The 21,416-nt window shown below is 43.7% G+C and overlaps 1 protein-coding gene across 7 annotated transcripts in view; it reads left to right on the top strand.

Moving 5' to 3' along the window:
- TEAD1 (TEA domain transcription factor 1) overlaps positions 1-19,110 on the top strand; it is a 268,699-nt gene extending 249,589 nt beyond the window's left edge. For all 7 annotated transcript variants that reach the window (XM_077866442.1, XM_077866441.1, XM_077866439.1 and 4 more), the window contains 3 exons: positions 1,061-1,201; positions 5,313-5,465; positions 11,436-19,110. In XM_077866442.1, the coding sequence (XP_077722568.1) occupies positions 1,061-1,201; positions 5,313-5,465; positions 11,436-11,549 (408 nt within the window). In that variant the 3' untranslated portion in view covers positions 11,550-19,110. The remainder of the gene's footprint in view (positions 1-1,060; positions 1,202-5,312; positions 5,466-11,435) is intronic.
- Positions 19,111-21,416: the final 2,306 nt, after the last annotated feature.

Below are 21,416 nucleotides of genomic sequence, written 5' to 3'. Positions count from 1 at the left end.
TCCATCGGTGGCCCAGCCATTGCCGTGGCCTCCCAGCCTCCCTCTGCAGTGGACACTATCCCACACTGAGACGTCTATCCCAGAAATAGTTCTGATCACAAAACCACTATGTGCCAGAACTTTCAGAGGGTCCCCATTTCCTGTAGCCTGCACGCCACACCCTTTTTTTAGATCCCTTCTGCCCCCAGTGTCCCTTCAGCCCATCTCTGCTCATCATAACCATCCCGTAAGTAATTCCCTTGGCTGAAAGTCATGCCTTCCATTGTGTAGACTCTGAGCACCTTTGCTGGTACTATTTCTATCTCTACAATAGCTATTTTATGTATATAACTCCTGTTTGTAGTCCTAAATAGTGTCTAGCATGAACCTCACATAGTAGGTAATCATGAAATACCTTAAATGAGTGGGAATTATTCTTTATTTAGCAGGTTTCTAAGCCAGTCTTTCCTAGGAACCATTTGCCTTTGGATGCTGTAATTTGTAATGAAGTTTCTGTTTTTGCATATATAACAAATGGCCAGTCAGCTATAGATCTCCTGTTCTTTTAAATATATCTATGTATTAGGGTGCCTGGGTGGCTTAAGCGACGGACTCTCGATGTCCACTCAGGTTGTGATCTCAGGGTCCTGGGATCGAGCCCCGCATCTGGCTCTGTGCTCAGTGGGGCACCTGCTTAAGGATTCTCTCCCTCTCCCTCTGCCCCTCCCTCCACACTCTCAGTCTCTCTCAAATAAACAAATCTTTAAATATATCTACAGATTAGTGACTGTGAACCCTGCTCACACACTGCTTTCTGCACACATTTCAGAGACCTCATGGATCTTTTATAACAAGGGTACGGTATTCTTGTGTACTGAACACAGAAAGCAAATTGAAATAGATGTGTGTAGGGTTGTCATTTCAAGGGAAGACAGCTGGAGTTAGCGCACTCTTCAAGCAACAACCAGTGGGCCACGGAACTTGCTTTGAGACGAGCATCACCTCACTGCCTCCCCAGGCCACACCTGCCATGACTCCGGCCATGAGATGATAACCCCCACTTCCGTTTCTTTTCCAACAGGCTGACCTGAACTGCAGTATTCAGGATGATGCCGGGGCTTTTTATGGTGTAACGAGTCAGTACGAGAGCTCTGAAAACATGACCGTCACCTGTTCCACCAAAGTGTGCTCCTTTGGGAAGCAAGTAGTAGAAAAAGTAGAGGTAAGTAGGCGTCTGTGCGCCGGAATCTTCACCTGAGGGCAGACTGTCGCCTTCCTTTCAACTTTCACTGGAGCAGAGAGTTTTACTTTCTTGGCATCTCCTCCCTCTCCCCATCTCTCCCAGCTCTTTCTCGTATTACTTTGTAACAAGAGCAAATGATTTGAAAGCAAGTGGAGGAAGGCAGAGAGGAAGCCCCAGGCCAACCCTCCCTGACTGTGGCCCCCTGCCTTGTGCGGCCTGCCCCATCCAACCCGCCGGGGTCTCGTGGGGGTGCCCTGGTGTGGAAGTCAGTCCATACAGGCCCTGCCACCCAGCAGATGGGGCCCTTCCTACCCCCAAGTCCAAGAGCACTTGCAGGCGTTGTAGATAACAGCCAAGATGGAATTCATCTGGTTAGCACCTGCCTTCTAAAACCCTGACACCCCGAGTGGTGGCGCTTTTGTATTTCCATTCCTTTAATTCTTTGAGACAGATTATAGCACAGCACATACTGGGATCAAATACCTATTTGTAGTTTTTATATTTCCTCCCTCCCTCCCTTTCAAAAATGTATGTTTTTTTTTTTTTTTAACCCCCTGAAAGAAAAACAGGTGGATTGCTTTGTATAAATAAATACAGTTTGCAGTTGACATTCCACATAAAGTCGAATTTTCCAGTGTTTTCTCCCATTAGCCAGCCAATCCATGTTCAGTGAGTAGCTTTTGTTCACGGTGGTCCTGGAGCCACAGGTCCCAGAGCCCAGTTTGACTGTGGCAGACTTTGTGCCAAGGCAGGAGACAGGAGAGTAAGCATGTGCTGGGAAGGAGGGCAGGGGCCAGCGTATGGGTTTGGTAAGACTTCGAGCTGAACAGTAAGGATCCTGGATGCTGCAGCCCCTGGTAGCCTCCCAAGCACAGGACAGGCGTCCTGAGGACACTGTGGAGGAGGTTACACTAGCCAGAGAGGATGGAAGCGAATTGGCTAGAGGATTGAGGGGAGCCTAGGTCTCCTGAGCTTCAGTAAACTGTAGCAGTGGGAATCTAGGTAAGACATTTGAGCAGAACTTAGGAACTCACTGGATATTTTTTAAAAGTTCATGAGGACGAAGAGTCAGAGGTCCCATGTTGTGTGTTTGTGAGGACAGTGCTGCCACCGGCGGAGACAAGAAAGTAAAGTCTTGAAGAGCCCACAGTCGGGATGATTCTAGATGCAAGATAAGAATTTGGAAGACAGATAAAGACTGAGAATACTTACCAGGAACCCTAAGCATTATAGATCATGAAAGCTACGGGTTTGGAAAATTAGATGTGGAGAGGGAATAGCAGCACAGGAGCAAGGGGTTAAATTTGGGGAGCAGGAGCCAGCCCTGGGGCGAGTGGAATGGTGACACCAGCAGAGGACCTCAATGGATGAGGGAGGAAGGGAGCCAGCTCAATGCGTGTCCTGCCTGGACAAAATGAACCAGACGAGTTACTCAGTTTCCCAGATTCCAAAAACTCTTTTTTTTCATTGGGTCCTCCAACAACACAGCCAGAGATTTCTGTCAGTTCAGGAAGCAGGAAAAGGTTGTCTATGATTGATAAAGCCCCAGGAATTTTCATGGAGAAGGTAGTGTGAGTGTGGCAGGTGGCGTTTTATAATTAAGCTTTTAATTCACTTAGAATGTATTTCTGCATTTGGTGTGAAATGGGAGTCTGCTTCTGTCGTCTTCCAAATACACAGGCGTTGGTGTCAGAACCATTTATTAAATGATTCATCCTTTTCCCTCTGAGTAGATCTGAGATCTGTCCCCTTTAAGTTACCACCTGTCCTGGGAGCCATTTCTGGAGTCTCTTTGATTCCACCCTCTGCTTTATCTGTGCATGTCCCAGGACCACGTTGATTTGATTACAGTGGCTTTATGGTACATTCTTACGTCTCCTGATGCAAGTCAATCTGGCCATTCTTCTTTTCCATATATTTTCTAGGCTGGTGACCAGCATTTATTCTCCCAAAAAAATGAAATCACTATAAAAAGAAAAAAAAAAGTAAAGAAAACCAAAAACCTTGCTTGATCAATCTAATCATAATTCTACTAACTTTAGATTTTATTCTGGGATAAATTGATACCTTACCAATATTGAATCTTTCCAATCGAGAACCTATTTGCATTTCCATCTCATTTATCTTAATAAGATTTTATAGTTTTCACATACAGGGTTATGCCCTTTTTGTTAAATATATTTCTAAATATTATGTAATTTATTAATGCAGTTCCAATTTCTAGATCTTAATTACTAGAATAGAGAAACACTCTTGGTTTTTGCTTATATATGTTTTATCTGGCCATCTTATCTCTAGTTTTTTCCCCTAGATTCTTGGATTTTTCTATATATATAGTCATAGCAGCAAAAAGAGAAGACTTTATCTCTTCTTTTCCAATGTTTATGCCACTTTTCCTATTATGATTATTTTCTCCTTCTTTCCGTTTGTTAAAACCTCCATCACTGTCATAAAAAGAAGTAGGATGGTGAGTATCCCTGTGTAGTTACCGCTGTCCATAGAGATGGTTTTGGTGTTTTGCCATTCTGGATTTTATTTACTGTTGGATTTTATAAATAATCTTTATTTTATATTTAACTGCTTTCTTTCTATTCCTGTTGTCCTTAGGATTTTTATTAGCAACCCTGCAATATTTTATCAAATGCCTTTTCAGCATCTTTTAGTATGATTTTCCTCCAATTTATGGACATGAGTTCAATGTGTCCTATACAGGAGCCACTACAGCATTCCTGAGGAAAGTCCTACTTTGAACTCACTGATATATTCTCTTTACTAGTCGACATGAGATCTTTGCATCTCTTAAGTGACTAGTCTGTCCCTTTTTTAATTTCTTTATATCCATCAATTTCATAAAAGGAATTGGGACACCTGCCTTTTCCTGCGGTCTGGCCTAGTTTGTGTAACACAGAGAGAATAATTGTTCTTTAAGAGTTGGATAAAACTCAGCGATGAAACTGTTTGGTCTTTGTACCTTTCTCCATGATGAGTCTCTGAAAAATTTTTTGGCCATTTCCACAGTAATGGACCTTGTCAAGTTTTCTCCTTCATGGTTCAGTATTAGTAATTCATATTTTGCTGGGGAATCAGACTTTTTCTTGTCTTTTTTTGCCTTGGAGTTATATGAAGTAACCTTTTACAAATCTCCCAGTTTCTACTGTAATTGTGGTTTTGTCTTTTTTCTCTCTTAAGCTTGTGAAGGCTTGATTTTGTTTTGACTTTTTAAAAAACCAGTTTTTAAATTTATTTAGTCCACATTTTTTATTTCTGTTAACATCGATTTGAGCTTTTATCTTTATTAATTTCCTATTCCTGGTTTCTTTTGGTTTCTTTGTAACTTGGGTTTATTTTGTGGGTTTAAAAAAAAAATTAAGACGTGGTTGGTTCTGTAATTGTTCATCTTTCATGATGAACTCAATGAAACTGCTTTGTTAAGTTTCCTCCAAGTATAGCTTCGTTGTGTCCCCTAATTTTCATGTCAAGTATTTTCCTTTTCATTACTCTTGAGATAGTTTGTAATTTCCTTTTTAATTCGTACTCTTTGATCCAAGGCTACCTAGGGGGTGTGTTATTTCTGAGTGCTTCTGGGGAATCTTCAATACCAGTATTTTCTTTCTTTTCCGTGTTTATTAAAAACATAAATAACTCCCAGTCAGGAGCTCGTGATCATTGTGAAGTTGTTTTTCCTGAGATAGAGAAATTAGCTGCCTTGGTCGTTGGCCTGTGAGGCCTGTATTAACAGCAGAGGAGGATTTTCTCTGGGCTCCTTGAAGAATTGTAGTTGACTGGGCCCGCTCTCCCAGATTTCCAGGCAGAAAATCACTAAGTAGGTGATTATATTTCTTTCTGACCTAGACAACCCTTCTTTATAGCTATCCTGTTTCCACTTTTTTCGTTTGCAGAAAAATAATGGATTGCTGAGCATGGCATTAAGTTTGGCATTGGGATTCTTTTTTTAATTATGTAAATAGAACAGCACTTAGCAGATGATTCGTGTTGAAAAAGGAAAAATGCTTTTGCAGGCAGCAATAGCTTTTTCATGTATTTTGAAGTCAGAAGTGTAAATGTGCTCAACTCCTTTTTCCCCTCACAGACGGAGTATGCAAGGTTTGAGAACGGCCGGTTTGTGTACCGAATAAACCGCTCCCCGATGTGTGAATATATGATAAACTTCATCCACAAGCTCAAACACTTACCAGAGAAATATATGATGAACAGTGTTTTGGAAAACTTCACAATTTTATTGGTAACTGTTTTGCCTCTTTCCTCTTGTGGCAGACACAGTCCGGGGCTGGTGGGGAGGGACAGGCAGGTGGCCAGGTAGGGATGCTGCGTGAGCTGGTGGTCGGTCACCATCTGAATCCGGAGCGGCCAGGGCAAGCTTGGGCTCTGTTTGCGCTGGAGTCTGTAGACGAGACAGGGTCTCATGTGGCGGGGCTAATAAGCTTTTCTAAGCTTGAGAAAACTGGAATTCAAGTGGGTAAAATTCAGCTGCATGTTAGAAAGGCACAGAGAACTTTTAAAAAACTTAGGAATTTCTAAAAGCCCAGCACCAAGGCTGCATCCTAGATCAATGAAATCAGGATGTCTGAGGATAGAAGCCAGGCATTTATATTTTTTATAGTTGCCGAGGTCTTTCCTGTGTCGGCCACATGGAAGTCCCAGCAGCACAGTATGCAGATCGCGAGTTGGGACCAAAACAGTCCGTGGGTTCATCTTTGACTCATTTCACGATGGATTGCAAGGCCTTCTAGGAAATAACGGACATTAAAATAGCAAAGGGCAAACCCTCAGCACCACAAGAAACACAAATTAAAAGAGAATGTCATGCCCAGGAAATACTCTCAATAGACTGAAAAGTATGGTCCAAACTTGGACAGTTCAAGGGAAAGTGAAAGCAGTGGTAGTCAGGGTCCCAGTGGGAGAAGTTTCCAGTTACCCCCAGGACAATGCCAGGGAGTAGAGGAGGGACCCCTAATATTTAACTTTAAAACCGATTTCTCTTAGGGGCTTCATTTGGAGACCTGGTAAGGTTATATAAACAGGGTTGTCCTCAAAAATCTGCCTATAAAATACGTAGTAATGGGTTTCATAAGGCTCATTTTTTAAAAAATTAACATTCTTTGATTTAACCGAAGGAAAAATGCCAAAACAAAACTTGGAAAGTTTTGCTAAAAGGGGGTAACGATGATATCCAGTATCATGGTCAAGTATTCAGTCTTCTGAAGCCCTGCTTTGTTCATCTGTTATTAGGATTCAGAACTAGAGTACTTAGAACAGAAGATCTTTGGATCCATTGAGATCAGGGTTCTCAATCAGTGGTATGCTACTTTAAAAAGAAAAAGAAGAAACCTGTCCCTCAACCTCCCCTCAACACCCTGATATATTAGCATTTGCTCATTTCCATGGTATACATACACTTCCAAGGTCAACTTCAAGGCACCAGTCGTTGTCCAGCTTACGAAATTTCTTCATATTTAACTCTCAAGAGCCAGTGGGAGCCAGTTTCCTCACACCAGTAGAAAAACCCGAATAAGTAAAACTTTAAAAATTAAAATGCTTCTACATATCAGATTCACCCAGGAAGCTTTTGAAATTTCTGGGGCCTGGGCCCCAGCAGAGATAAATAAAACCAGAATACCTGAAAGTGGGGCCCGCCCAGCATCACGGTTTTTGTCTCATTTTTATAGGTCCCCGGGTCATTGAGATGGAGTCCCACTGCTATAGGGGATAGCTGAATGAGCTGCAGGGAGTCCCAAGAGTTCCCAGACACGTGACGGGCAAAAACTTGGCAGACAATTTTGCATGTGCTTTTCATTTATTCCCGCGAGAGTCTCTCAGCAGATTCTCAGCGGTGTCCATGAGAAACTAGCAATCTGGGGGAAACTTTGGAAAACCTGTTCTTTAATAAGTATTAAATGTATTAGTGTCTTGTTCTTTAATGGTCGTTAGTGAAAATTGAGCAGTTCACGGTTTGGGGTGCGGGCAGGTACCTGTCACACAGCTGTTTCTTGCTAGTTCCAAAGGTGACTCTTGTACTCAGATGGGCAGAAAATGAGTGTCTCATCCCTTGGGAGGGACAGACAGTTCATAGCCTTAGGAATTAACCCAAACTCTCTGAGTGAATGGCCAGCCCACCCTCAAGCAGTCTTAGCTGTTCTTACAAACCAGTTCTGAGTCTGCTTGAGCATTTTAAGGAATATGCCTCATTCCCTAACCCTACCTCGCAGAGCATAGCTGAGGAAAACAAGGCCTGGAAGAAATTTAAGGCATCTGTTAGCCACAAAATCCATGAAACCAAATCAGTAGTGCTCCTTCAGAGCATGTGACTTCAAGCAGTCAAATGTCCAGAGAACATTAAATTAATTCCAAAACGTATCAGTAAGCAACTAGAGAAATTCCTTTGCTATGAAGAATCAGTAGCTCTCAATAAATATCTGCTAGAAATAATATTTTGGCTTTTAGAGGAACTGAAATTAAACCAGCACTCCTGGATTACGAGGGTCAAGTCTCACTGATCATGAAAGGAGAAATAGTACTTTCCAGCTCTTCCTCAGAAGTAGGCAGCTGCTGGATACAGTTGTAGATATTTTACTCGGTATTGGGTTACAAAGCCTGTGTCAGAAAGATCAAGTCCAGACCTTACTGGCTGGTGAGCTAGACTCTGATTTCATCGGGATGATAACAGAGATTGAAGTGAACCTGTAAATGTGAGGCCTTAGTGACAATATGCAAACAGACTGAGGACCACAGTAACTAAATTATAGATCAAGTATTCCTGTCGCCTTTGGAAGTTGTATTCAGACATACATACAGCTCTCTAGAAACATTTTTTTTTTCTTTTGACTCTTAATCGGGAAGTCTAGGATTAGACTTGGCCACATGGAAGTCCCTGGCTGGCCCAGTCGGTAGAGCATGTGGCGTTTGATCTCAGGGTCATGAGTTCAAGCTCTGTGTTGGGCCTGGAGCCTACTTTAAAAAAAAAAAAAGGAAAAGGAGAAAGATAAATAGAACATAGTCTCTCCTAGAGAGTTTGCAAGAAGGTCAGGTTGATCAGAGAGGTTCCAGGCACAGTGCTAATAAATCTTCTGTAAATGTTATGAAATTCTCACTGCAGAACTCTGAGATCATCTTTATTCCCATTTTATGGATGAGGGATGGTAGGCTTACCTGAGGTCACAGAGCTAGTGACAGACATAAATTAAGACTTAAAAATAGGAAAGACACTTCGCAGGATATTTCATGATCATGGAACCAGAAGACTGGGGTTTAGGACCCAATTCTATTTTTATGACCTGGGCTTGGGTAAGTTATTTAAAGTCTGTAAACTCCGTTTCTTCCTCCATTTACAAACAGAATGCCCGGGTCTGTGCACGCCACCTCGAAGGTTGTTGAGAATATTTTCATTCATTCAGCTAAACCATGGGACTAGCTGCCAGAAAACACTACAGATAAAACACAATGCCTATCCCATCGTAAACGTTGGCCTGCTATGAGGAAAGAAGCCTGTAAATAAATGGTTACAATACATTTGTACAATACGTGGCTGTGGTCCTCTTGAGAAACAGACACCTGGACGTACAGGATAGTTTACATAACTGTGGCTGGATTGAAGTGGGGGGATTCCCAGGGATGTTAAAAGATGGTATTTACTTGGTGTTGATGGATAAACAGGTATTTTTCAAATTTAGCAAGAAAAGGGCCATTCCATGAGTGTGTTCTTAAGTGTCAGGTGTTGGGGTGTGAACTAGCTGGGGGTGGGGCAGCCGTCGTGGAGGCGTCTGAGGCAGGCAGGTATTTGCCAAGCCATCACAAAAAGGAGACAAACCAACAGTGGCAGGTGGCTGGCAGAGGAAGGTACATGGTGCCGAGAGACCGTGTGACAAGAGCGTTTGACCTGGTGAGGGAGGTCAGAGGCGGCTTCCCTCAGGAAGAAACAGTTGAGGCATCTCTGCCAGATCACTAGGAAGAGAGGGTAGAGAAAAGCACTGCAGCTGGGCAGACAAGCAGGAAGACTGGAAATCGGGTGGGGTGGCTGGCGTGGAGAGAGTGTGAGCAAGGAGCAGCGAGCTGGCCGGCTAGCAACAGCCAGGTGGGGCAGGGTCTCCTGGGCCTTGGAGGCTTGAGGGCAGGTTTTCTCTTCACCCTACAGTTTGGAAGTTGAATACAGGCCACCAGGGTTTTTAAGCCAGAGAGTGATGTTATCAGAGTTCTGCTCCTCACAGGTTTTTTGTGGCTGCTGTGTACCCCTGGGAGTAGTATGAGCCAGCGCGGCTCCTGGGGGTGGGGAGGGCCCTGGTGCAGGGGGGTCCGGGCGCTTGGGTGCTGCTCTGGGCCCTGGCAGTGCAGAAGGGGATGGATTCAAGAACCATTGGGGAGGTAAAAGCAGCAGGACATGGCATTTCCTGCCCATGGGAAGAGAGGGAGGGAGGTGTCCAGGACAAAAGGCCTGCATGCTTGGAGTCTCTGATTTGTGAGGGAAGGGGCAGGAAGTAAGACCAGGAAAGCAGGTAGGTATTGAATAAAATCTTTATTACCCAGGGGTGGAGGGGGAGGGAGAGAACTGATTACTGTACCAATTCATTTGTCTAGAGCAACATGGCTTAATGGTTAGGAAACAGGTCTTTGAAATCAGATCTGGGATTCTTAGTTGACAGGTTTTTTTTTTTTTAAAGATTTTTATTTATTTATTCATGAGAGACACGCAGAGAGAGGCAGAGACACAGGCAGAGAGAAGCAGGCTTCCCCCAGGGAGCCAGACCGATGTGGAACTCGATCCCGGGACTCCAGGATCACGCCCTGGGCTGAAGGCGGCGCTAAACCTCTGAGCCACCCAGGGATCCCCTAGTTGACAGTTCTATAACCTTTAATCTCACACACACACACACACACACACACACACACACACACGGCCTCCCTCTCTGCCAAAGAGGAGCTGATAACGGCACCTGCTCACAGACATGTAACACGTATGATATGATGTGTGTGAAGCATTTAAGACCGAGTGGATGCGTGCTAAGCAGTCACTACATGTTGGCTGTTCTGTCGATTGCCATCCATTCAGCAAATGTATAAACAACGGTGGAAAAAAAAAAAACTGGAGTGCCAAGCGTGTCACTAGGAAGCACGGTCCCTGTTCTTCAGGAACTGACAGCTCACGTGGGCTTTTTTTTTTTTTTAAATCACACAAATCTAGGTGTACTTACAGACCGAACTGTGTGCTCTGATGGGAAAATGATAAGTGTGTGCATCTTTATTCTTCAGGCAGAGACCCTACCCTTGGATGCCTTGAGGGTAGGGGACACGGAATGAGTGAAGCAGCCTGACAGGGCAGGGAACACACCCCCACACCCCATGCCAACGCACTGGGCTAGGCCCTCAGATTCCCAGGGTTTGAAGAGACTGAGCTGTCTAGAAACCACATATAATAGTATCACTGAAGCTGTTGGGCAGTTGGGCTAGATCTGCTTTTAGAAAGTTCCTTCTGAGAATGGCCCTGGGAGGTGGGCAGGGGCCACGGCGCCCTGGGTCAGATCCCGCCTCCGAAGATAATGCAGGCTAGGCCCATGGGCACGAGGAGGAGAGAGCTGGAGTCCACAGTCTTGAGCCAAGAGGGGAAGCACATGAACATTTCAGAGCTCATTTCAAAAGGTAAAAGCCTTGCGTAAGTTGAAAGAGTGGTCACTTGACGTGACCCTGCCACAGTGCCTTGCGCGGCGTGTATTTCACGGAGTCCCAGCACGGCTGGCTAACAGCGCTGAGCCAGGTGTTCGTGGGGCTCACGTCTGTCCTGGGCTGCTGTGAAACAAATCTAGTAGGAGCTTAGGAGTAAGCTAGGAGGCAATTCCTGGGATAAATGACTGTCGCATGGGACAGAATTCTCGAAATCGACCCTCCCAAAAAATACGAATTCTTGTGGGCTCCGATTATGGGTGAGACCCTGTCCTTAAGGAATTTCTTACACGTGGTAACTAAGTCCAGATAGGGTTCAAGTCGGACCCATAAGTACCCTAAGTTTGTGCTGGAGGGAGCAGAGGGAGGCTGGGGCATCGCCAGCAGTCTACCTGCTGGGCTTCAGATGGTTCCTCTCCAGGCAAGTCCTAGTGGCACAGGTGGGCGGTGTGTTCATCCGTGTGGGTTTCTCTCTCTCTCTCTCTCTCTCTCTCTCTCTCTCTGTGTGTATATGTACATATATATACTTTTTTTTTTTTAACAGGTGGTAACAAACAGGGATACACAAGAAACTCTCCTCTGCATGGCCTGTGTATTTGAAGTTTCAAATAGTGAACATGGAGCACAGCATCATATTTACAGGCTTGTAAAGGACTGAACATGGTTATTTATATATATAGATATCTGTATATACACACACACGTATGTGCGCACACACACACTCTCTCCATTATTGAATGACTGTAAACCTCACCACGCAGGGGGGTGCCCTGGCCCTGAGGTCACCCTGACTTTTTCTAAATCCTGTTTGAGTGAAGTCATTTTTTCATGTGTTCCTACTATCATTGTAGCTGTGAAGTTCTGGTACAGTTGTAAAAAGAGAAATCGAGTTGTTTCTACGTGTTCTTTAGATCCACGGCCCACAATTCCTCGGGAAAGGTGATCCTTAAGAACCCGGGTCTCTGTCTGCAGAGACCTATTTCTAATTGTGGTAGAAAAAAATTTGAGACAGAGCATTTGCCATGGGACATTTACAGCCTTTATACAAATGTATTTAGTTCTTTTTTTTTTTCCAACATAAAATTCTTGTTTTAAGATACAAGTAAAATTAATCTTTAAATATAAATGTAAATTAGTACACAAAACTAAGAATCTTTAGACTTATCTTTGTAACTAATTAGGGTGGAAGTTATGAAAGAATGTAATTCACTAAATTATTTTTTAAATGAAACTTTTCTTTCTTTTTGAAACCAAATGTTAAAATATAGCCTTAAATGCTTGGTAGAAATATTCTAATGAGACAAATTTGTACTTTTTTTTTCTCTCTCTCTCAAGGTTAAAACTAATCTCTTAATCCATTAAACTCTTGAACAGGTATTACAAAGGAAGAAAACTTCACCCCTTATCCTTAACATATATAGTATATTTAAAAAATATAAAATTGTATTGTACTAATGTGATGATTATTTAATGAAAAAAGAAGATGGCTCTTTTTGCAATAAGTAGATAAATACTGAAAATCTAAACGTACAATGTTTATAGTCTTGTGTGTGCAGTTATATTTTATATGGACAACCAAATTTTTTACTAAGATGAGTAAATGTTTGAACCACTGAAATTTAATAACAAAAATTTAAAATTGGCATTGAATACTGCACTGTGAGCTGCAAAGTATAGAAAAATCCTGTGGCTGGGAGAAATTTCATCAACCAAACAAGTAAAAGGCTCATCAGTTTTAGCGTCTCTGCTCCCCAGAAACTTGCAAGCATCCTCACCAGCCTGTGGATAAATTATTTCTGGTGAACCAGCACGCATATTAACCTGCTATAACTGTATGTGTACTTATGTGTTTGTGTGTACATCCACACACATATACATATATAGTTATTAAACACCTATTTATTGAACATCTATTCAGTGTCACTCAGTTTGCTCGGTGCTGATATGTATGTATATCGCAGTCTGCGTCCATAGATCTAGATATATTCTTTAAGGACATCTGTTTCCTCAATGTCTCTCAATAAGTCACAGTTCTTGTTTGAGCTTTGAGAGGCCCAGTGCTCTCTCGGACTCTTCCAAACAGACTTGTTTGGGGAGGTTCTCTTCCCAGGAGAAATTCAACTTTCCAACCCAAAATATTCCAAAGCATCACCCAGGCAGAGTCGGTTTGAAATGGCCACATGTCTTGGGTTCTTTCCATAAGTGCTTCATTGGGAAGGAGACAGGGTATATGCCCCAACTTCCCGGAGGAAAGTGACATTTTTTATAATTGCCAGGAGTGGGTTAACACGATAGAACGTGGAATAAGTTTTGTAAAGTCGTGAAACCTACCAAGGCTTTCTCATCAAGCTGGAAAATGATTACCTTGTTCTTTCACGTCCAAGGAACTTACCCCTTTCCCTGTCCCGTTACCTGCTCTGACCCTGCTGGCACATTGATTAGAGTGTTTGGTGGTCATGAGCACTAGGGTGTGTGTGGCTGGCTTGTGGCAAATAGGAGGACACCAGACCAAGCCTGACCTCTCCCAAACTCATGCCACTGGTTCCTGGGAAGACCAGAGAAGAAAGTGCAAAACTCCCATTTGGAACACACATCCCTCAGATAGGCCGGTAGGATGATGTCTGTCTTCCCTCTGCAAAGAAACTAACGTTTATTCTCTGATTCTAAGTGGGCCTTTGAAGGATTGCCCTACTCATCTGCCCTTCCATCTGGCCTTCCGCCCAGGCACTGAAGCTTCTTCCATGGTCATCATACTTAATGACGTCTCTTGGTCACCCCTCCTATGGATGTTTCTTTTGCTCCTGTCACCTGCATCTTTCCTCAAGGGAAACCCCTCCCTCCCAGGGCCAGGACCCAGTGAAGGGGTGTAAAGGATCTTCTATGGCCAGAGCCATCCCAGAACTTCCGGGAGAGAAGTTGGTCTGATTCACATTCCCACGCAGGGATGGAGCTCTTCTGTGCTGCCGGGAGGGCTCTCGGGATTTACTTTTCAAAGCACAAACACACCCAAGAAGAGCCCCTACAGGGCGGTTCTGTTGGCTCCAGAGATGGGCATACCCCAGGCAGGCTATGCCCCCATCCCCCAGATGCCTTCCTAGCTAAGTTTGGGGTATTTACAAGAACAACCTGGAGGTTTGCTTTTTGCTCTCAAAACATTTCTAAGAGCCTTAAAAAATTTACTTCTTGTCTTGTTCCTCTACAATTTTCTCCAGGGCAGACTGTTTCTCTCTCTTAACCTCTGATCCCAGTTACCCAAACCCTTAGCCCTCTCTGTGTCTCTGCCAAATTAGGTGCTGGGGTGGGATTTGTATTGTAGCACCTAATCCAAATCTGTCTTGGGTCTTTCATCCTTGATAGCAGTCTTTTCCCTTCATCTATAAAGCTTCCCAAACCATAAAAAAGCCTTTCCAGGCCTCTGTCCTTATTGCTTTCTTTCAGATACCAGATATCCTGGTGACCCTGTACTACCAGCATTGAGTCAGGGACATCTCATACTTTTACTAGAGTCTGGAGGCCCATCTTCCCCAGCCCACACAGGGAGGAGCGGAAGAACTGGACTCTGGTCTGTTGGCATTCGTTTCCATCTTAGCAAAAGACCTAAAATTACCATCAGGACTTCTTCAGGACAGATTCTGGAATCCCAGAAGGTCTAAACTTCTCTGGGCCAGGCGTTCTCAGCGTCTACACTGTTGATGGTTGGGAGCAGTCCTTTGTTCTGCTGAGACGATCCTGTGCATTGTAGGAGGTATAGCAACACCCTTGGCCTCTCTCACACCCTCCCTGCTGTTGCCACAACCCAGAATATCTCCAGATGTTGCCAAATGCCCCACGGAACACAATATCGCCCCAGTTGAGAACCACTGCCCTAGACCTCACAGGTCACAACCATATTTGAGATTTTCTTTTTCCCTTTGCTATCCTAGGAGGCTTGTTTCAGTTCGTTAAGAGGCAGGTAGGAATGTTACTCAAATGACATTACGTCCAGGTCTCTTCCCGCTCAGAGCCTCTTTCACAGCAGAGTCTGTCCTGCTGCAGAGTATTCCTTCATCCTTTGAGGATCTTGGGAACAGCTGGTCACCATCATCCCCACAATCAGCTCACCCGTGTAAGGTGCCTCTGTGATTTGCTCTTCATTCCTTAAGTTTACCAGCTTTAAAAGAAGTTCCAGCTGTGTTCATTATTCTCATGAGCTTATGGGACTCATTGTCAAAGCTTTCATCATTTCGGTAAACTTCCTCTGGTCTTCCTCTGCCCTCTGCCCTACACTCAGTGCTGTTCTTAGAATTTATAAAAGCCTTTGGAACGCTGCACCTTTAAGGATGGAGGAGAGAGGGACCAGTTCTGGAAGAGGGCTGATAGATTTTCCTTTATTTATTGAGCTAAAAGAGAGCACAATCTATTCTCCTTCATTTAGTGGATGAGAAAGTTGGGGCCCAGCAGGGAGGTGACTTGCCCAAAGTCACCCAGCTGGTTAGTGACAGAGTAAAGGTGAGGCTCTGGGACCTTGCCACTTAACCCTCGGCCTCTCCCGGTGGAGTTTGGTCCACTTTGGTGCTCATGCCTAAATGATGCCTACAAAGGTGTGCACGGCTCAGAGCAGAGGACAGAGGGAGACCTAAGAACCCCCCCCACCTCGGCCAGAGCACGGCATCACCCCGATGCCAACGCCGCCTCTCCCACGGAGCCTCGGGTCTGACGGGAGCTACGCGAGGCACCCACAAAGCAGATACAAAAGCTGATGAGCCTTTTCGCTTACCCTGAAGACAATTCACCCGCCACAGACTCTGAGTCCAATTTTTATCTGCTAAGCATCCCAGCAGCAAAGTCCCACACTCAGACCAGCCAAAAAGCAGCCCCTGTTCCCAGCACTTGGTGTTACAAGCCCCCAGATGGCTTAAACCCAAGTCTTCTTTAGGTCTCGATACTGTAGTGGCTTTAGCGGTCTGTTTTTGTACAACCATAAATTATTTAAATCGTCTTGAGATGACAGTCAATTTTACAAACCAGGTACATATAATTTGTCTAAGTTTGTATATGCTCTGTCTGGTACACTACACCTGTCCTGACGAAGGGTAGAACCAATTCTGTGTGTTGGTGTTCACACCTGTGACATTGAGAGCATATGTCTGCATTGCTTCTTTCTTTATGTTGATATTTCTGTGGCAAAGCCCTGCACATGTCATTTCTGAAAAGCCTTAAATCTTTTGAGACGTTGCGTGTAGGGTGTGCAGTGCAAAAGGCTGCCTCGGAACTGTGAGCCCTTTTGTAAGCTGGAAGCATTTCTCTTACTACTGTTACTTTTTTTAGGGAGTTTTAAATTCAGAGCTGCCAAAGCGTTCCAGTAAGCAGTGCCTTAGTGATTTCCTAGTCCTCCCCAGCCCTCCGCGTCCATTTACTGATTGGCCCCGTATTGGAAACCGCACAGGCAAAAAAAAGACAAAAACAAAAAACAAAAAAACAAAAAACGGTTCTCATTTCTCTTTTGTAAGCCCAATTTTCTCCAGCCCTCTAGGGAACCGACCCACCTGGTCGAAAATCGGAAACTGAACGGCAGTCGGTTCTTGACCGCACTCTCAAACGTATATACCAAAACGGAAGGTTTTCCAACTTTGTGGTTTACTATGAAAAGCAAATTGTACTTTTAAAGTTGCCTTCGAAATTCACGACCAAATACTTAGCTATTTATGAATCTTCTGCGCTCTAGCATGGAAGTGCCTTTGGTTTGAGATTCCAGCTTAGAAAAGTGCTGCCATATAACGATAATTTGTGTAGAGAGACCAAAAATATTCTGAGATCACCGTAATGCCTTTGGTTTACCAGGATGAGTAACCAACCACAGGCCTCTGTCCGCCAGGGCGCGGCAGGACGGCCCCCGGGAACTGTTGCGTCCCGTGTCCGCGCCCCCGGGGGCCCCCGCCCGCCCCCCAGCCCTGCGTCCGCGCCAGGGGACTGCCACGCAGACGACAGACTCTCCGGCCGGTGGACAGCGCTGTCCTTCCCCTCGTGTTCGTGTTCAGTCTCCGTGGAGGCTCTCCTGTCCATGCAGACGACAGCGCGCGCTTCTCTGGTTTGCGCAGTGACACCACTTCTGGAAGTTGGAAGCCTCAAACTGAGATGCCAGCGCAGAACAACAAACAAAACAAAACAAAAAACGAGTTAGGGTCATTACAATCGAAGTGTTCTTCTCAACGGCGAAAACGTTGACTCTGAGTGTTGTGTACGAATGTGCTATGAGAAACTTCCAAAGAGCACCATTCACAATTCGGCATTTTCAAAGAATGGTCCAGCCCTCCAAAGGGCAGCCCTTTAAGAGTCCGCTGTTGGCTTTTATCCAAACCTTGTGTAGATTGGGAAAACTGATAGAGGTAAGGAAGAGGAGTGGAAAGGACCAGAAGGCGAAAACACCAGCCAAACAAAAGCCAGGAGAAAAAAAAAAAATTGTCCTTTACCAATATAGACTTCAGAATGACATGAGATATCTTTGAAAGTTAGCCTCTGAACTCTTAATGCGTTACGTTCTTTCGTCTGTCCCTGGTGTCTTTAAGATTACCCTGTCTGGGCTCTGAAATTTCAGGAGTGATTTCTATCCACACCAAGTTGTGAGTATTTAGAGAAAATTCTACAAGGAAAAAAAAATCAAATGGTGAGAACGAAAATGAGCTAACACGAGCGGTAGTTAGCCGCTTGAGTTGAGGCCCCCTGTCAGTGCTGTACCGCACCCGGGCAGAAATGAATCAAATACTTGTTCATCTGCTTCTCTTTTCAGCTGTTACTGTGCTTTGTTTGGCAATAGTTTTCTCTCATAAGCTCATTGCTTATATTGTTCAGAATGAAGGTTTTTGTGTTTAAAATTTACTGCATTGCGAGGGTAGTTTCGCTGAAGTCCTGCACCATTAACTGAGATGAAATATTGGTATTTATTGTCCTACTTCCTGAGGCTGTAGCTTGTTTTATTCTTTGTGAATTCGCATGGGGTGAGTCCCACGCCACACTGCATCGTCTTAGTTTATTTGCAATGGCATTTATGTTCCCTCTTTCCTCATTAAATGGGGTCAGATTCCAGGAGATTCCACCTCGCTCAGGTAGACTCCTTCGTCTGCCTTCCATTACGAGATGGTTTTCCCTTCCCCTGTCTCTGAGAGGTTAACAGAACCTAGGCATAAATCAATTGGAAACCGGTCTCTTATTTTATTGTTGTTATTATTATTTTTGGATCAGTCATTTTCTGTGATTAGTTTGACTGTGTAAATTAGATATTAACTGCACTTCTTAACAAAAAAAAAAAAAAAAAAAAAAAACATCTCCCTGTTACCTCCTTGAAAGATTCACTTCTGTAGGCCTTTGTCCATAGGCTCTTGCCTGCAGAGAAGGGAAAAAAAAAAAAAAAAAGAAAAGAAAAAACAAAAACAGTACGTGCCTGAAAAACAACAACAAAAAAAATTTTTGTGACGTTTAAAAAAGAAACCCGAATAGCCTTTAATTCTTGAATATGCTTAAATTTTATGTAAATTGGTTTTGCCACGTGTGTTTGTTCACGTTCTAAATGACTTAATGGGATTCTCACAGTCGGTGTCTTTGTGTCCCGTGTATACGATGGGCTTGTGACGTAAGCGCTTCATCTGGTCAGTGGTCGCTTTGATATTGTACTGCAGCTGGGAGGGGGCTCGGGAACCTGGCCCTGGGTGATAAGGTTCCCCTCGGTCGATTGGAGAGATGGGGGTGGGGGGGCCAATTCTCACACACGTTTTCTTAAACTATTTGCAGAAACTTTCAAAAAGGCATTTGGTTAAACCTCTTGGCAGTACAGTATTCTTGTATTTGTTAATGTCTGTGTTTAGGTACTGGTACCTTTTTGTTTAAAAAAATGTTCTAAGTGTTGGCTTTAAAGTGAATTTATCTTTAGTATGATAGTTATATGAAAATTATAGGGTTTGTGTGCAGAGAATTTTTTTATAAAGTGCTTTGTAAAAAAAAAAAATGTATTCTAGCTTTCGCGGTACATATGTGTGATAACTTTAATATCCATGACAGTTAAGTGCAATTATTTCATCACTCTAAAAATGCTATTTTTGTGTCAGTTCCTGCAGGTGTTTTCATGTCTTTGCAAAGTGACACATTTTGATGCCTTCTTGATAAAGTGGTAGACATTTTGTAGCTTTCTAGAAACTTTGTATTCATACGGTATCAATGAAAAATAAAGAAAATGAAAGTGTGGGTTACCTTTTTTATCTGCAAAAGTGTTATGTTGTTGAAAATGGCATGTGATTATGTGCTGTGGGTGAACCGGGGGGTTTGTGATTCCGGTGTGGGTGCAGCACAGCCCTGCATAAAAAAGCCTTCCATCCACTGAGTGTTCCCTGTGTGCTGGGCACTGGCCAAGTGTGTCGATACAATGTGGATACATTGTTTCCTTTAGTTCCTACAAGAGTTCCAAAGACGGTGACATTAGTCCCAACTGAGGCTCAGAAGAGACCCATCCTCTGAAATCATGACTGGTGAGTGGTGGAGCTGTAAACAGGTCACCCTGATGCTCAGGCCTGGACTCTTGCCCCCTCCCCCTGCCCCGCCGCCCACCCCACATTGTGGCTTCCTGGGAATCCAAGGATGTAAGTAGCTTAAGGCCAGGGGAGAAATTTTTAAACAATGATGACCTTGGCCTTCCGACAAGACCAAGTGCACCCTGGGATTCTTCAGTCTGTGAACTAGACCTCAAGAGGGTCTTGCTTCTCCCATTTCTTTGAAATCTGAGGTAAAGCATGCCTCAAATCCCAAGAGTCACTGGTGGGAGTGGGAACAAAGAAGAAATAACAGAACATCTCCTTTGAAAAGAGCCATTTTCCGCAAGCCTCAATTTAAGAGGAATGCTGTTGTCCACTGAGCTGCTCAGGGCAGAGGGAAGGGAACTATGGGACACCTCGTTGAGGCCCTAATATATGCCAGGCACTGTTAGACATCTATTCTCTCTAAACCACATTCTCTTGAACAAAGGAGTCCTTTCCTATTTTCCAATAAAGAAATGGAGGCCCAGAGAAGTTCAGCCCTGCTTAAAGTCATGAAAGCTAATGACAAGAATTGAAGGGTGGAAAGGCCTCCTGCCTTGCAGTTCTAGCTCTACCATTGGCTGTATGGCACCTTTGGCCCTACACCTCCCCCTCCTTAAACAAGTGCTTTAATACATTGAAAACTTCTTTTGTTCATCCCTGTGGTTCCAGTCAACTAGGTTCAGAAAGATGGAGACACCACACTAAGTAAACATCACTGACTAAAGGGATTTATTTATTTATTTTTGATTTATTTATTTATTTTAAAGACTCCATTTATTCATGAGAGACACAGAGAGAGGCAGAGACACAGGCAGAGGGAGAAGCAGGCTCCATGCAGGGAGCCCCATGTGGAACTCGATCCTGGGATCCAGGATCAGGCCTTGAGCCCAAGGCAGGCACCAAACTGCTGAGCCACCCAGGCTGCCCGACTACAGGGATTTAAAGAGCAAAGGGGAGGATAAACAAGGGCTTCTAGTAAGTTGAGGGAGCAACTTTGCTGTGAACCCCTGATCATTTCTTTCTGCCTTCCTGTTGCAGTAGACTAATAAACATAGCTATTACTGATGGAAAGCCAAATTAGCTGCTGTCGTTAAGTCATCAGTGAGCCACTGATAAAATTCCAATTAAAAAAACAATATTGTGTAAGCCTGTGAAGCCTTAGAGTTTTTTTAAACTGCCTTTAAAGACACCTTTGTTCTGTTTAATATCTTCTATGTCAGATATATCTAGGTTGTTTTAACTAGCAAGTAGCCTGCCAGCAACCTGACTGCATTTTTTTTTTCCTTTTCAGTAAACAATCTCTATTTGCTTTGGCTCCCAAGAAGCTCAGGCTGTTAAATTGTGTTCTGTGTTGATAAGGAACCAACTAGAGTATAAAGGCATAGAGAGGTTGAAAACGAAGGATGAAAAATATACCATAAAACAAAAGAAAGCTGATGTAGCTTTACTATTTTCACAGTAGCATAGCTAGAGGAAAAAAACTATTACTGGAGCTCATGGGGATTATTTCAAGATGATACAAGTTTTAATTGCCCAGGAAAAATAAGGACTCTAAATTTGTATGCACCTAATAACATAGGTTCAAATTTATAAAGTGAAATTTGAAGTCTATAGGCAGAAGATTTGAGGAACTAAACTCATTGGGTTTTTGTTGTTTTGTTTTGTTTTTTAATTTTATTTACTTATTCATGAGAATACACAGAGAGGAGAGAGAAGCAGAGACACAGGCAGAGGGAGACAGGCTCCATGCAGGGAGCCTGATGTGGGACTCGATCCTGGGTCTCCAGGATCACACCCTGGGCTGAAGGCGGCGCTAAACCGCTGAGCCACCGGGGCTGCCCTCATTGGGTTTTTTTATAGATAAAGTGGACTCAAAACACACATAGGCACGCATAAGTCAGGGGATTTAAACAGCATAATTTAATGTGCTGTTCTAGTTTCCAAAATAAGTAATGAGCACAACAATTGGGAGACTATACATT

Source organism: Canis aureus, chromosome 23 (genome assembly GCF_053574225.1).
Source record: "Canis aureus isolate CA01 chromosome 23, VMU_Caureus_v.1.0, whole genome shotgun sequence".
Classification (NCBI taxonomy): Eukaryota; Metazoa; Chordata; class Mammalia; order Carnivora; family Canidae; genus Canis; species Canis aureus.
This window is presented reverse-complemented; position numbering and strand designations above follow the sequence as displayed.